At 48.4% G+C, this 15,065-nt stretch overlaps 1 protein-coding gene across 10 annotated transcripts in view; it reads right to left on the reverse strand.

Moving 5' to 3' along the window:
* manba (mannosidase, beta A, lysosomal) overlaps positions 1-14,812 on the reverse strand; it is a 122,912-nt gene extending 108,100 nt beyond the window's left edge. For 8 of the 10 annotated variants that reach the window (XR_011591373.1, XR_011591371.1, XR_011591375.1 and 5 more), the window contains exons 1-4: positions 14,572-14,812; positions 11,433-11,527; positions 8,596-8,701; positions 1,365-1,535 (exon numbers count right to left, since the gene is read on the reverse strand). Coding sequence is in view for 4 of the 10 variants with exons in the window: in XM_070873146.1 (XP_070729247.1) it covers positions 1,365-1,535; positions 8,596-8,701; positions 11,433-11,527; positions 14,572-14,799 (600 nt within the window). In the remaining 6 variants the exon portion in view is untranslated. Of the gene's footprint in view, positions 1-1,364; positions 1,536-8,595; positions 8,702-11,432; positions 11,528-11,673; positions 11,719-13,888; positions 14,264-14,571 lie in introns of those variants that run through there. The other 2 variants (XM_070873149.1, XM_070873148.1) reach the window with 2 other exon arrangements.
* Between the last annotated feature and the right edge of the window lie 253 nt (positions 14,813-15,065).

A 15,065-nucleotide genomic window follows, 5' to 3' on the forward strand; every position in this document is an offset into this window, starting at 1 on the left:
GAGCAGGCTCGAGGGGCCGAATAGCCGACTCCTGCTCCTATTTCTTATGTTCTTATGTAACGAGTGGCAACATAAACTGAATTTTGACCCCTGTATCCTGGAGTGTGTTTAAGTCCTGGGGACATTGGGAGAAGGGCTCCTGTCATCTGGGAGAATGGGGCTGGGAGGGAAAGAGGAGAGAATTGCAGAATGTGGGAGCATTGAGCAATTCTGTAGTTTGTTGGTACTGTGACAGACATGGGATCTGGAAGCAGCTGGAGGAGGTTCAATGGGAGGGGCAGGGATGGACTGCTCAGTCCGAGCTGTATTATTTTGAGCCCATCAACAAAATGTGACAGAAAAAATGTCACAAAAAGTGAGTGCTACATTTCCAGGAAGTGCATATTATACATATTATATGTTCCCTCCAACGGATACCTCAGAGCTGCAGCAAGACTTAATAGATGTGGTAAGTACCTTTGCCATACTGATTTGTCTGAATTTCTAATGGTAGGTTCTTTTGTCTGATCAAGCAGACACACAAACGTTAACAGCTACTTAACTGGAAAGGAAATTCTAACCATAACATTCAGAATCCTTTTTAAAACTGCTTATTGTGAAACTTGATAGGTGCTGATACAATCAATCCAGACAGCAACATATTGTATTTATATAGCACCTTTAACGTAGTAAAACGTCCCAAGATGCTTTTCAGGAGCGATTATCAGACAAATTTTGACACCGAGCCACATAAGGAGACATTCGAACAGATGGCCAAAAGCTTGGTCAAAGAGGTAGCTTTTAAAGAACAACTTAATAGAGGAGAGAGAGGGGCAGAGAGGTTTAGGGAGGGAATTCTAGAGCTTCGGGCCCAGGCAACTAAAGGAACTGCAGCCAATGGTGGGGCAATTAATATTGGGGATGTGCAAGAGGACAGAATTGGAGAAGTGCAGAGGTCTCGGAGGGTTGTAGGAGGTTACAGATATCGGGAGAGGGATTTAAACCCGAGGGTGAGGATTTTAAAATCGAGACGTTGCTGGACCGGGAGACAATGTCAGCGAGAACAGGGGTACTAAGAGGTACTGACAGAAGGATGACTAAACTATACTCCATGCTGTAGCTATGACAATTTAATAAACTACCTCTTTTCCTTGTTTCCCCCCTCTCCCGTCGTGCCCCCAGCACACAAACTGCACAAAGTGCATTTTTAGAACTAACCTTCAGACAAGGTATAATCTGCATAAGCAAGGCATTACATCATCACTCTTAATTTATAAATGTTATATATTAAGGTATGAATTGGAGAAGGGATTGTATCAGGCGCTATGTCAGAATATGTTGCACAACTCAAAAGTGGAACAAACACACATTTTTGGCATATATACCTTTCTGATGAAGTTGACATGACATTCTCCGTTTTGCTGGGGTGGGGGACATTCAGGGGGCACTGGGTACTTGCTGTGAGCAGCACTCTGCTGTGCTGCATACCAGACCGCAGACACAAAACGCACTTCGATAAAGTTCCTTTCTTGGATCACGTCAGTGCAATCAAAAGTCTAAAATCATTTTTTTTTTTTAAAAAAAGCAAAATCAAAGACTTGTGACAATGTCTCAACGTTACACTTAACTTTTCACAAACAGACCAGCCTTTGTGGGTTTTTTTATAAAAATAGGCAGATATTTTTGTCAGCAATATATGCTAAATTATTCCCTTTAAATTACTGAAACTGAATTATTTTCAACTAAATAAGAACCAGTCTGGAGATTTTTCTTGTTGCCGGGGTCAGTGAAGAGGAAAAAAGGGAGCCGAGACCCCAACACTTCAGCTCCACTTGTGGCCGCAGTCTTGCAGTGCCTGGCCCAAGCACCAATCCTTCATGTGTGAGCCCAGACAGCCAGCGTTGATCTGGGGTAGCATCACCAGCAAGTCTGAGGTCTTCATCGGACAGCCATGTATGCAGACCTCCAGCAGGGAGTCGCTAGATAGCGGTCAGCTACACGAATTGTGGAGGTTAATTATTCTGCAACAACGCTGGTGTTCCCCGCAGCGGCAGTGAAAACGGCCAGGGTTTTACTGTGAAAGGCTGTTATGCTTTTCACACCCGAACCTGTATCCTGGGGTAAACTGATTGCACAGAATGTACAGCACAGAAGCAGGCCTTTTGGCCCAAGCCACTGTTTATGCTCCATGCAAGTCACCACTCCTCATCTCACCCTATTTCCACAAGAACATAAGAATTAAGAGCAGGAGTAGGCCACGCGGACCCTCAAGCCTGCTCCGCCATTCGATGAGAAATAGGAGGGGGCCAAGGATAGATCCTTGGGGGACACCAGAGGTAACGATGCGGGGGCGGGAAGAGAAGCCAATGCAGGAGATTTTCTCGCTACGATTAGATAGATAAGAATGGAACAAGGCGAGTGCAGTCCCACCCAGCTGGACGACGATGGAGAGGTATTGGAGGAGGATGGAGTGGTCAGCCATGTCAAAGGCTGCAGACAGGTCCAGGAGGACATGGGGGGATAGTCTGCCTTTGTCACAGTCACAAAGGAGGTCATTTGTGACTTTGATGAGAGCCGTTTCGGTCCTGTGGCAGGGGCGGAAACCAGATTGAAAGGATTCAAGCATGGAATTACGGGAAAGAGGGACACGGATTTTGGAGGCGACAACACGTTCAAGGACTTTGGAGAGGAAAGGGAGGTTGGAGATGGGGCGGTAGTTTGAAAGGACGGAGGGGTTGAGGGTTGTTTTTTTGAGCTGAGGGCTGATGACGGCAGATTTGAGGGAGAGGGGGAACAGTACCTGAGGAGAGAGAACCGTTAACAATGACAACTAACATGGCAGCCAGAAAAGGAAGTTGGGTGGTCAACAGTTTGGTGGGAACAGGGTCAAGGGAGCAGGAAGTGGGTCTCATGGACAAGATGAGCTCGGAGAGGTCATGAGTGGAGATAGGAGAGAAACTGGAGAAAGATGTGAGGTCAGAGCTGGGGCAGGGGGGGGGATCCCCGGTGGGCTAGGGGAAGGAAGGGAAGAGGCAGAGGCGGCCGAATGGAGGCGGTCTCAATCTTAGAGACAAAGAGGTCCATGAGCTCCTCACGCTTGTTGTCAGAGGTGAGGATGGAGACTGGGAAGGGGGATTTAAAAAGACAGTTAGCAGTGGAGAATAGAAGCTGGGGTCTATCTTTGCGTTCCAGAATGATTCTGGAATAGTGAGCGGTTTTGGCAGATGAGAGCAGGACCCGATAGTGCTTTATGGCTCAACCAGTTGTCTGTCAAATCCATTCAAGTCTGCGTCCCTTGGACTTAAGGGAGCAAAGATGAGGGCTGTACCAGGGGAATGGCCAGGGTGAGAGGGAAGTTGGATGTGGGTGAAAACCGCTACGAGGAAGTGGTCAGAGTGGCCTTATCTGCGACTGACACGATGGGAGTAGCGAGGCCACGAGAGATGATAAGGTCGAGGGGGTGGCCATGAATATGGGTTGGGGAGTGGAAGGAGAGATTAAGGGAGGATAGGAGGCTAGTGAACTCAGGAGAGAGAGCATGGTGAATTGAGATGGAGGTTGAAATCACTGAGGATGAGAAGTCACTCGGTGCAGAGGCTGAGGAAAGTAGTGAAGATAGCTCGGTAATAAAATCTTTATGGTACTTGGGTAGGTGGTGGAGAACCAGAATTTTAAATGAGGGGAGGGGGTGGAATAGGGCGAGATGCTCAAAGGAGGAGAAAGTGCTGGAGGAGTAGGGGACAGACCAAGGTGTGATTTGGTGATGAGAGCCACACCACCACGACGGTCTGAGCCGGGCAAGTGGTGGAAGGTATGGCCGGGTGAGGAAGTTTCAGTTAAGGGTAAGGTGCCATTGCCCCTCAGCCAGGTTTCTGTCAGGGTCATGATGTCGATGCCATCATCCATGTTAAGCTCATGGATGGCAAGGGCCTTGTTCGCAAGTGAACGGACATTTGGAGGGAGATGCAGAGAGGGTCGGTGATGGCTGATCCACTGCCTGTGTCCAGGGTCAGCGCTGGGGGGGGGGGTGAAGATGAACGGGGAGGAGGTTAGCAAGATTATCCCCCGATGGGCACAGCGGGTGGGCTGGTCAGCGAGGATGGGACAGTGGAGATTGTTGCTCTGGAGGAGGCACTTTGTAGGATACCTAGAGAGGCACAGAGGGAAGATGTAGGCTGTTGGGAGTCAATTGGATATTAAGGGAATCGAGGGATATGGGGACATGCAAGAAAGTGGAGTTGAGGTCGAAGATCAGCCTTGGTCTCACTGAATGGCGGAGCAGGCTCGAGGGGCCGAATGGCCAACTCCTGCTCCTAAGTCTTATGTTCTAAGCCTGGGACAGGGTCAGGAGAGAAGGAAGATCGAAGAGTAATGAACTCACTGAACTTTCACGGTTTGCAATAAACATTATTAACGCTTCAGGTCAATGACCTTTCATTAGAACTGACCAAGGGTCACCGACCAGAAACGTTAACTCGGTTTCTCTCTCCACAGACGTTGCCTGATCCTGAGCGTTTCCAGCATTGTCTGGATTTAATGCAATTTCCAACCTCCGCAGTGTTTTGCTTTTGGAATAAACAATACGTCTAGCCCACCCACTCTTTATAATAGTGGTCTCACCCACACGCACATTGCCAGGAATACTGCCTTCTGAAGCAGGCCTCAACAGGAAGCAACACCCAAATTAAGTCTCTAATTTTTTTTATACCTTTGGATCACATTCCATTGAAATCACTTCTGGGAATCTTTCTGGGAAACCATTGCAGGGAAACATTATTTCATGTATGAATAATTCCCGAACAACAACACATTGCATTTATGTAATGTCTAAAGGTATTTCATATGCAGGAAAAGAAGGGGGAAGGGACGGAGTATGGGGGGGGGGGGAAAGGGACGGAGAAGGGGGGAGGGGGAGGGGGGAGAGGAGGGATGGAGAGGTGGGGGGAGGGATGGGGGGAGGGACGGGGGGGGGGGCGGGAAGCAAGCTCCCACACACAGCAATGTGATAATGACCCAGATAATCTGTTTGTGTCATGTTAGTTGAGGGATAAATATTGGCTAGCAGAACTCACTTGCTCTTCTGTGAACTGTGCCATGGGATGTTTAACGCCCACCTGAGAGGGCAGACGAGCCTCAGTTTAGGGAGCGCCGCACTGTCAGAGGAGCAGTACTGAGGGAGTGCTGCACTGTCAGAGGGGCAGTACTGAGGGAGTACTGCACTGTCAGAGGGGCAGTACTGAGGGAGTGCTGCACTGTCGGAGGTGCAGTACTGAGGGAGTGCCGCACTGTCAGAGGAGCAGTACTGAGGGAGTGCCGCACTGTCGGAGGGGCAGTACTGAGGGAGTGCCGCACTGTCGGAGGGGCAGTACTGAGGGAGTGCCGCACTGTCGGAGGGGCAGTACTGAGGGAGTGCTGCACTGTCGGAGGGGCAGTACTGAGGGAGCGCTGCACTGTCGGAGGGGCAGTACTGAGGGAGCGCTGCACTGTCGGAGGGGCAGTACTGAGGGAGCGCTGCACTGTCGGAGGGGCAGTACTGAGGGAGTGCTGCACTGTCGGAGGGGCAGTACTGAGGGAGTGCTGCACTGTCGGAGGGGCAGTACTGAGGGAGTGCTGCACTGTCGGAGGGGCAGTACTGAGGGAGTGCTGCACTGTCGGAGTAGGCCACTAATAGGCCCTACTCTTTCCTTAGTTATCTTGCTCTTTACGTAATTATAAAACATTATTGGGTTTTATTTGATTCTACTTGCCAGTATTTTTTCATGTCTTCTCTTTGCTTTCCTAATTTCCTTCTTAATTTCACCCGCACAATTTTTATACTCTTCTAAGCTTTCTACAGTATTGAGCTCTCGATATGTGATATAAGGTTTATATGTAACCTTCTGGGCTGCTGACCGAGGGCCGTGCGGCTCTTTGTCGGCCGGTGTGGACACGATGGGCCGGAATGGCCTCCTTCTTCGCTGTAAATTTCTATGTTTCTATGTTTCTTCTAAGCTTCCCTTTTTTGCCTTACCTTAACCCTGTATGCACCTGGTCAGCCAGCGGGTTCTAAATTTGGCAATTCTACCCTTTTTCTTTATGGGAACATGTTTACCCTGAACTCCATGTACCTCCCTCTTGAACACCTCCCACTATTTCCAGTCCACTTTTGCTAAATCACTTCTCTACCCAGTAAAATTAGCCTTCCCCCAGTTTAGAACCCTTACTCCTGTTTTATCTTTGTCCTTATCCAAAATTATGCTACAACTAACTGAATTATGATCACTACCAAAAGAAATGCTCTCCCACAGATACCCCTTCCACCTGCCCAGCTTCACTCCCTAACACTCAATCCAGAACTGACCCACTCTTGCTGGGCTTGCTACGTATTGGCTAAAAAATTTCTCCAGAATGCAATTTAGGAATTCTGTGCCCTCTGTACCTTTTATATTGACAGTATCCCAGTTAATATTCGGGTCATTGAAATACCCCACTATTACTGTCTTGTTTTTGCACTTGTTAGAAATTTGCCACAAATTTGCTCTTCTATGTCCCTCTGACTGTTTGGGGTCTATAGCACACACCCAGCAGTGTGATCGCCACTTTTTTGATCTTTAATTCGACTCATTTGATGATCCTTCTAACATATCATCCCTGCTCAGCTGTAATTGTTTCTTTACCCAATACTGCGACCCCCCCCTCCTTTTATTACCCTCCTCCCTATCCCATCATTGGATGTGTTCGGGAGGGAGTTGGATGTGGTCCTTGCGGTTGGAGGTTTGGGGGTGTGGAGGGGGCGGGAGGGGGGTGGGTGATCAGCCATGATCTTGTTGAATGGTGGTGCAGGCTCGAAGGGCCGAATGACCTACTCCTGCACCTATTTTCTATGTTTCTATCTGAAAACCCAGGAATTTTGAGCTGCCATACCTGCCCCTCTTTCAGCCATGTCTCGGTAATGGCTATAATATCGTACTCCCAAGTGTCTATCTGTGCCCTTAGCTCATCTTATTTCCTAGACTCCTTATATTGAAGTATACACCATTTAGCGGTGCCAAACTGCTTTGTCTATTTTCTAGCCTTTGTTTCCTCGGCCTTCCAAACTCACATTAATTTTCTGCCTTCCGTTTCCAGCTTGGCTTCTCTCCCTTCTGACTATGCTCTCCGGTTCCCATGCCCCTGCCAAACTAGTTTAAACCCTCCCCCACAGCACTAGCGATCCCCCTTCCCCCCCCCCCCCGAGGATATTGGTCCCGGTCCTGTTGAGGTGCAACCCGTCTGACTTGTACAGGTCCCACCTCCCCCAGAAATGGTCCCAGTGCCTCAGGAAACTAAAACCCTCCTGCACCATCTCTCCAGCCAAACATTCATCTGCTCTATCCTCCTATTTCTGTACTCACTAGCACGTGGCACCGGGAGTAATCCTGAGATTATTATGTTTGCGGTCCTGATTTTTATTATCTTTCCTAGGTCCCTAAAATCTGCCTGCAAGACCGAATCCCTCTTTCTACGTAAGTCATTGCTATTGATATAAATCATGACCTCTGGCTGTTTACTCTCCCCCCTCAGAATATCCTGCAGCCATTCAGTGACATTCTTGACCCTGGCACCATTATCATTATTGTAACCGGTGAGGATGCTCACGGGTTTGTAGAGCTGTTGAGTTGGGAGTGGCTTAGCCAGTCACGTGATGTTCACAAGACTCAATAAAACCCCAGCCAGTTGGGTTCGGAGGATCCACGATGGGGCAGGTGGTTGTGAGCCCGGTGGATGAACCGCTAATGTGTCGTGTGATTGTTAAACCTTTGCTAATAAACCAACTCGTTCTTAATAGCAATGTGTTGCTATGAATTCTTAAGCAAAGAACCTATGAAGCAAATTCATTACAATTTTCATATTGCTGTTTGTGAGAGCTTGCTGTGTGCAGATTGGCTGCTGCATTTCCTACATTACAACAGTGAACACGCTTCAAAAAGTACTTCATTGGCTGTAAAGTGATTTGGGACGCTCTGAGGTTGTGAAAGGTGCTATAGAAATGCAAGTTTTTCTTTGTAAATGCTCTGAATGATGAGATAGCGGGATTGATATATGTATGGACCCCTTTTGTCTCTCTCGCGCTGATTGACAGCTGGGGAACGGAGCAGGGCCGGGGGAGATTTAAAGAGATCAGATTAAAAATATGGAGTTATCAATGCCAATCTGCCAGCATTGTGTAAAATGTCAAGAGCTGCTTTTTTTGGTTTTGGGTAACTCGTCTTGAACGAAGGCTACCGTTAGATCAGCAGGTTTACATACACTGGGACAAACAAAGGCTATCTTTAGATCAGCAGGTATACATACACTGGGACAAACAAAGGCTATCTTTAGATCAGCAGGTATACATACACTGGGACAAACAAAGGCTATCTTTAGATCAGCAGGTATACATACACTGGGACAATGCTCTTACAAAGGTCAATAAGACATGATCGGAAAAGAGAGAATCGTCCCAGCAGGATTTTCAAACTTTTCTTCCATTAAGGTATGAGATAGGGAAAGTACCCACACAGTGTACACAGGAATCCCAAGAAAATAAGGAAAGGGAAAATATTATTTTTGAATAATTGCTGAGGAATTGTTAGAGTTTTAGACAGTTTCGCTCACGTATCGACTGAACATGTTGATCGATGCACCAACTGTGATATTATTGATAAGGATTGTTGCAACAGTGTCCAGCCCATCACACACGAGATTTACTCTCTTCCATTTTCTGTTAAAAGAAAGAAAACAGTAAGAACATAATGATCCAGATATTATCTTTGTTCCAGAATTAAAGTGTGCCCTCCATGGCTCTAGCTGAACTAGGTTTCAAACTTATTGAACAATTCCACAGTTTTTTAAGTTAGTTTGGCAAATCTAAGTCGAACCACACACCCACATTTCACGCTGGATCTGAGCACTAGCATGGGGAAAGGACAGGGAAATGGGATTAGAGCAGATGGAGCCAGACAGACGAGCACCTGCCAAAGGGCAAAATTTCATGGCCTCCTTCTGTGCTTCATTTCTCTGATTCTAAAGCCAAGAGTTTTCCATCAGCGTAAATACCGGGATTAACACATCTATTTAAAGCTCAGCCCCAGGTCAAATAGGACTCAGGGGTTCCAAACAGTCCAGTGTAGCCTGAGACACTGCCCGGGCAGTTAATGGACTCGGTGGCTGGGGAACGGAATGAGTGACGGGGGCCGAAGACAATGGCTTCGCTCTTCCGAATATTTAACTGGAGCTCACACAAGCAATCTGACAAACCAAAGGCAGTGGATGGGATGGGGAGAGCAGAGGGGTCGGGGGGAGGGAGGGGCCGGGGATATAGAAAACATAGAAACATAGAAAATAGGTGCAGGAGTAGGCCATTTGGCCCCTCGAGCCTGCACCGTCATTTAATAAGATCATGGCTGATCATTCCCTCAGTACCCCTTTCCTGCTTTCTCTCCATACCCCTTGATCCCTTTAGCCGTAAGGGCCATATCTAACTCCCTCTTGAATATATCCAATGAACTGGCCTCAACAACTCTCTGCGGTAGAGAATTCCACAGGTTAACAACTCTCTGAGTGAAGAAGTTTCTCCTCATCTCAGTCCTAAATGGCTTACCCCTTATCCCAAGACTGTGTCCCCTGGTTCTGGATTTCCCCAACATCAGGAACATTCTACCCGCATCTAATCTGTCCAATCCCATCAGAATCTTATATGTTTCTATGAGATCCCCTCTCATTCTTCTAAACTCCAATGTATAAAGGCCCAGTCGATCCAGTCTCTCCTCATATGTCAGTCCAGCCATCCCGGGAATCAGTCTGGTGAACCTTCGCTGCACTCCTTCAATAGCAAGAATGTCCTTCCTCAGATTAGGAGACCAAAACTGTACACAATATTCCAGGCGTGGCCTCACCAAGGCCCTGTACAACTGCAGTAAGACCTCCCTGCTCCTATACTCAAATCCCCTCACTATGAAGGCTAACATACCATTTGCCTTCTTCACCACCTGCTGTACCTGCATGCCAACTTTCAATGACTGATGAACCATGACACCCAGGTCTCGTTGCACCTCCCCTTTTCCTAATCAGCCGCCATTCAGATAATATTCTGTCTTCGCGTTTTTGCCCCCAAAATGGATAACCTCATATTTATCCACATTATACTGCATCTGCCATGCATTTCCCCACTCACCTAACCTGTCCAAGTCACCCTGCAGCCTCTTAGCGTCCCCCTCACAACTCACACTGCCACCCAGTTTAGTGTCATCTGCAAACTTGGAGATATTACATCAATGATTTAGATGAAGGAATTGAGTGTATGTTGTAAATAGCTGAGGTCCCAGCACTGAGCCCTGCGGCACTCCAATAGTCACTGCCTGCCATTATCCCGACTCTCTGCTTCCTGTCTGCCAACCAGTTCTCTATCCACGTCAGTACATTACCCCCAATACCATGTGCTTTGATTTTGCACACCAATCTCTTGTGTGGGACCTTGTCAAAAGCCTTTTGAAAGTCCAAATACACCACAACCACTGGTTCTCCCTTGTCCACTCTGCTAGTTACATCCTCAAAAAATTCCAGAAGATTTGTCAAGCATGATCTCCCCTTCATAAATCCATGCTGACTTGGATCGATCCTGTCACTGCTTTCCAAATGCGCTGTTATTTCATCCTTAATAATTGATTCCAACCTTTTCCCCACTACTGATGTCAGGCTAACCGGTCTATAATTACCCGCTTTCTCTCTCCCTCCCTTTTTAAAAAGTGGTGTTACATTAGCTACCCTCCAGTCCATAGGAACTGATCCAGAGTTGATAGACTGTTGGAAAATTATCACCAATGAATCCACTATTTCTAGGGCCACTTCCTTAAGTACTCTGGGATACAGACTATGAGGCTCCGGGGATTTATCGGCCTTCAATCCCATCAATTTCCCTAACACAATTTCCCGCCTAATAAGTTCCTCCTTCTCACTGAGGGGGCGGAGGGTCGGGGACCGGGGGAGCCGAGGGAGGGGTCGCAGACCGGGGGAGCGGAGGGGCCGGAGGGATCGGGAAGTGTGATAGTAACTGAGATAAATTATCAACAAATCTGTTTTTTTGTGATGGTTGATGAGGTGGGAACGGGGTAGGATACACAGAGAAGTCCTGCTCTTCTTCAAATACTGCCACGGCGTCTTGTCAGTAAAACATGGGACCCGAGAGGGGTGTAAGGCTGTGAGGAGGAATCATTGTTGCAAGGTTTTGGGGTGTCCCAGAATCCACTCCCTCTCCGATTGTGAATCCTGATCTCTGGGTATAACATTCTACCAAGTCTCTCGAGGTGTATCGCCCGGCTGATGTGAGCTTTCGACAGGAATTTTAATTAAACAGATCAGAAGGTTTTTGGAAGAAGGGCTGCCAATGGATTCGGAGCAGAATCCCACAGTTCACACTCCCGTCTACCTGTTGGAGCAGCAGCAGTTGTACTCACCGGATATCAGACGGCAGTGTGAATGTCCGGCTGTATGTCCAGTTGTCCATTGCAATCCATCGATAGGCCTCATCATTAAATCTATAGTAAGGATCCTGTCATTAAAACATAAGAGTTAGATTTACACAAGATCCTTTTCTAAGACCTTTTTATTGTGTCTTAATGGTTATTCTTCAAAAATGCAAGTTTGTTTTCTTCAATTCCATTTTTTTTCTAAACAAGGACAATTAAAAATACTTACATAGAATGTTACAGCACAGACACAGGCCATTGGGCCCCACCGCTCCGTGCCGGGGTTTATGCCCCACCGCTCCGTGCCGGGGTTTATGCCCCACCGCTCCGTGCCGGGGTTTATGTCCCACCGCTCCGTGCCGGGGTTTATGCCCCACCGCTCCGTGCCGGGGTTTATGCTCCACACCAGCCCCCTCCCACCCCTCTCCATCTCACCCCATCACCATATCCTTCTATTCCTCTCTCCCCCATGTGTTTATCCAGCTTCCCCTTAAATACATCGATACTATTCACCTCAACCCCTCCCTGTGGCAGCGAGTTCCACATTCTCACCGCTCTCTGGGTAAAGAAGTTTCTCCTGAATTCCCCATTGGATTTATTAGGGATTTCCTTGTATATCTTTACACCAAACGATGGTGATTAAGTTCAGATGATATCCCTGGCTACCGAAACATAAACACCCTCACATGCAGAACATATTGTGCGTTAAAATCGAGGCAAACTTAAGGAGAATAAAACCAGAAACAAATTGAAACAAGTCTTAGCATCCTTAAAGCAAACAGTTTAGAGAAGTTAAACTTGAGAGGGAATTGTTCAGGTCTATTGAATTGACCGAGCAAGGGCAAAATACATAACTTGTGTCACACTACTGCAATCTCACCACCCTGGTATGCAATTATTACACTTCAGGACAAATATCATGAGGGCTTTCTACTGTATCGCTAATCATCCTGACAGCATCGAGAACTCAGTCAACTGGTCCTCCTGAACTCCTCCGGGACCTGTTTATTAAATTCTCAACTTCCAACCTATAATCCGTTGCTGCTTCCTTCCTTAAACTTTCAATCGCAATTTCAGTCAAATGTTAATTATGGGCCCAGTTTTAAGCATTTTATTGAGCGGTACAAGTCACCCCAGGTTGCTGCTTTGCGAGCCAATTACACAGCCACACTCTGGGAACAGACATGGTTCCCCGTGAGCCAGAGAATGGAGACGTTTCCAGTCACTTTTGTTCAATCCAGGAATTAAACATCAGGCCCTGATTGGCACTGTGGGGCAGCAGTCAGTAACATTTACAACGCTCTCTCCCATGTGTCAAATAAAGCTTCTGCCCCAAATTCAAACAAAGGAGACCGCCCAATTCTACCCCGTGTCTCCGTCGCTCCCTGGCTGGGTGTGATAATCAGGTGCACTCTCTCACACATCCTGTTCACTCCATTTCACAGGCAGCCCACAGTACAGCAAAAGGCACGAAAGGAGCACTGGCTTGTTCATCACACCAGCCCATCTGGTGATTGGCAGTGTCAGCAGGGTTAGAGGTAAGCTGGAGCAACAATTTGATTCCAAAACTTACATTCTACAAAGGTATGAGGGTGTATTTCACTTCATAGAATGCCACAGCACAGCCCATCGAGCCTGTGCTGGCTGTGACAGAGCGATCCAATCAGTCTCACTCCCCCCGCTCTTTCCCCACAGCCCGGCACATTTTTCCCTTTAAGTATTTATCCAATTCCTGTTTGAAAGTTATTATTGAATCTGCTCCCACCGCCCTTTCAGGCAGCGTGTTCCTGATCACAACAACTCGCTGCGTAAAAATTTTTTAATTCTCATATCACCTCTGGTTCTTTTGCCAATTATTTCAAATATGTCCTCTAGTTACCGACGGGCCTCATAGAACCATTCGGCCCATCGTGTCCGCGCTGGTCGACAAAGAGCTACCCAGCCTAATCCCACTTTCCAGCTCTGGGTCCGTAGCCCCGTAGGTTACGACACTTCAGGTGCACATCCAAGTACTTTTTAAATGTGGTGAGGGTTTCTGCCTCTCCCACCCTTTCAGGCAGTGAGTTCCAGACCCCCACCACCCTCTGGGTGAAGAAACTTCCTCTCACTTGTTCCCAATTGTTTGCAAAAAAAATAATGTCATGTACTTTCTCTTTTAAAAAGATTTATATCATCTATTTTAGAGAAAAGCACCTGCCACAACTATTGCCATTTCCACATGTATGTCTTGCTCGATACAATCTGCTCTCCCCTCACTTGTTAAAATATTCAGATGCAATGCGCACTTGGTTTTCAGAACCATCTGTTTGACGTTAACTATGAGCAGGAAAAATACTGAGAAAGTTTGACAATAAATTCAATCGTTCAGCCAGAGGTTTTGGAATCGTGTACTGATCGTGTAATTCAATTTTAAAGAAAGAGCAAAGCTTGTATTTATACGTCACCTTTCACATCCTCTGGACACCACAAAATGCCGTACAAACAATTCATTACTTTTGAAGTGTAGGCAATGTTGTAAGTTATGGTGATATTAATTTTATACGGCAGCCAATTTGTGTTCAGCAAGCTCACCCAAACAGCAATATGATAATGTTTTAGTGATGTTGATTGAGGGAGAAATATTAGCCCCAGGACACCGGGGAGAACTCCCCTGCTCTTCTTCAAAATAGTGACCTGGGATCTTTTACATCCACCTCAGAGAGCAGACGGGGCCTCGGTTTAACTTTGCATCCAAAAGACAGCCCCTCCGACAGTGCGGGGCTCCCTCAGTACTGCCCCTCCGACAGTGCGGTGCTCCCTCAGTACTGCCCCTCCGACAGTGCGGCTCTCCCTCAGTACTGCCCTCCGACAGTGCGGTGCTCCCTCAGTACTGCCCCTCCGACAGTGCGGCTCTCCCTCAGTACTGCCCTCCGACAGTGCGGTGCTCCCTCAGTACTGCCCCTCCGACAGTGCGGTGCTCCCTCAGTACTGCCCCTCCGACAGTGCGGCTCTCCCTCAGTACTGCCCCTCTGACAGTGCGGCACTCCCTCAGTACTGCCCCTCCGACACTCCCTCAGTACTGCCCCTCCGACAGTGCGGCGCTCCCTCAGTACCGCCCATTGGTGCAGGCCCCGGGCCCCGGCCTCACCTGGATGAGTCCCGCGGTGAGCAGGGCGCTGTGTACGGTCCCGGGCACCGCCGCTCGGCCCAGCCTCAGGCCGCTCCCGCTGCCGCTGATTTGCCAGCGCTGCCCCCGCAGACTGCGGCCCCCCGGCCCCGGCCCCCCGCACACACAGGCCGCCAGCAGCGCCAGGCCCAGCGGCAGCGGGAGCCCGGGGAGCGGGGACACCGCCCGCCGCAGCACCGCCTCCGCCATCGCCCCAGGGAGAGAGGCTCCCTCACCCCCGACCCCTGACCCTCAGCCCGACCCCTGACCCCGTCACCAGGCCGCGCAACTCCAGCGTTGCTGCAGCGCAACATTGGTGTGAAGGCGGCAGAGGCAGGATTCTGCTCCAGTCTGTGAACACAAGAAGCTGGGGTTGTCTGGTCTTCCCCCTCCTCCCAGTACAACAGTGACCACACTCCAAAACTACCCCATTGGCTGGAAAGCGCTTTGAGATGTCCAGTGGTCGCGACAGGCGC

Source organism: Pristiophorus japonicus, chromosome 2 (assembly GCF_044704955.1).
Source record: "Pristiophorus japonicus isolate sPriJap1 chromosome 2, sPriJap1.hap1, whole genome shotgun sequence".
Classification (NCBI taxonomy): Eukaryota; Metazoa; Chordata; class Chondrichthyes; family Pristiophoridae; genus Pristiophorus; species Pristiophorus japonicus.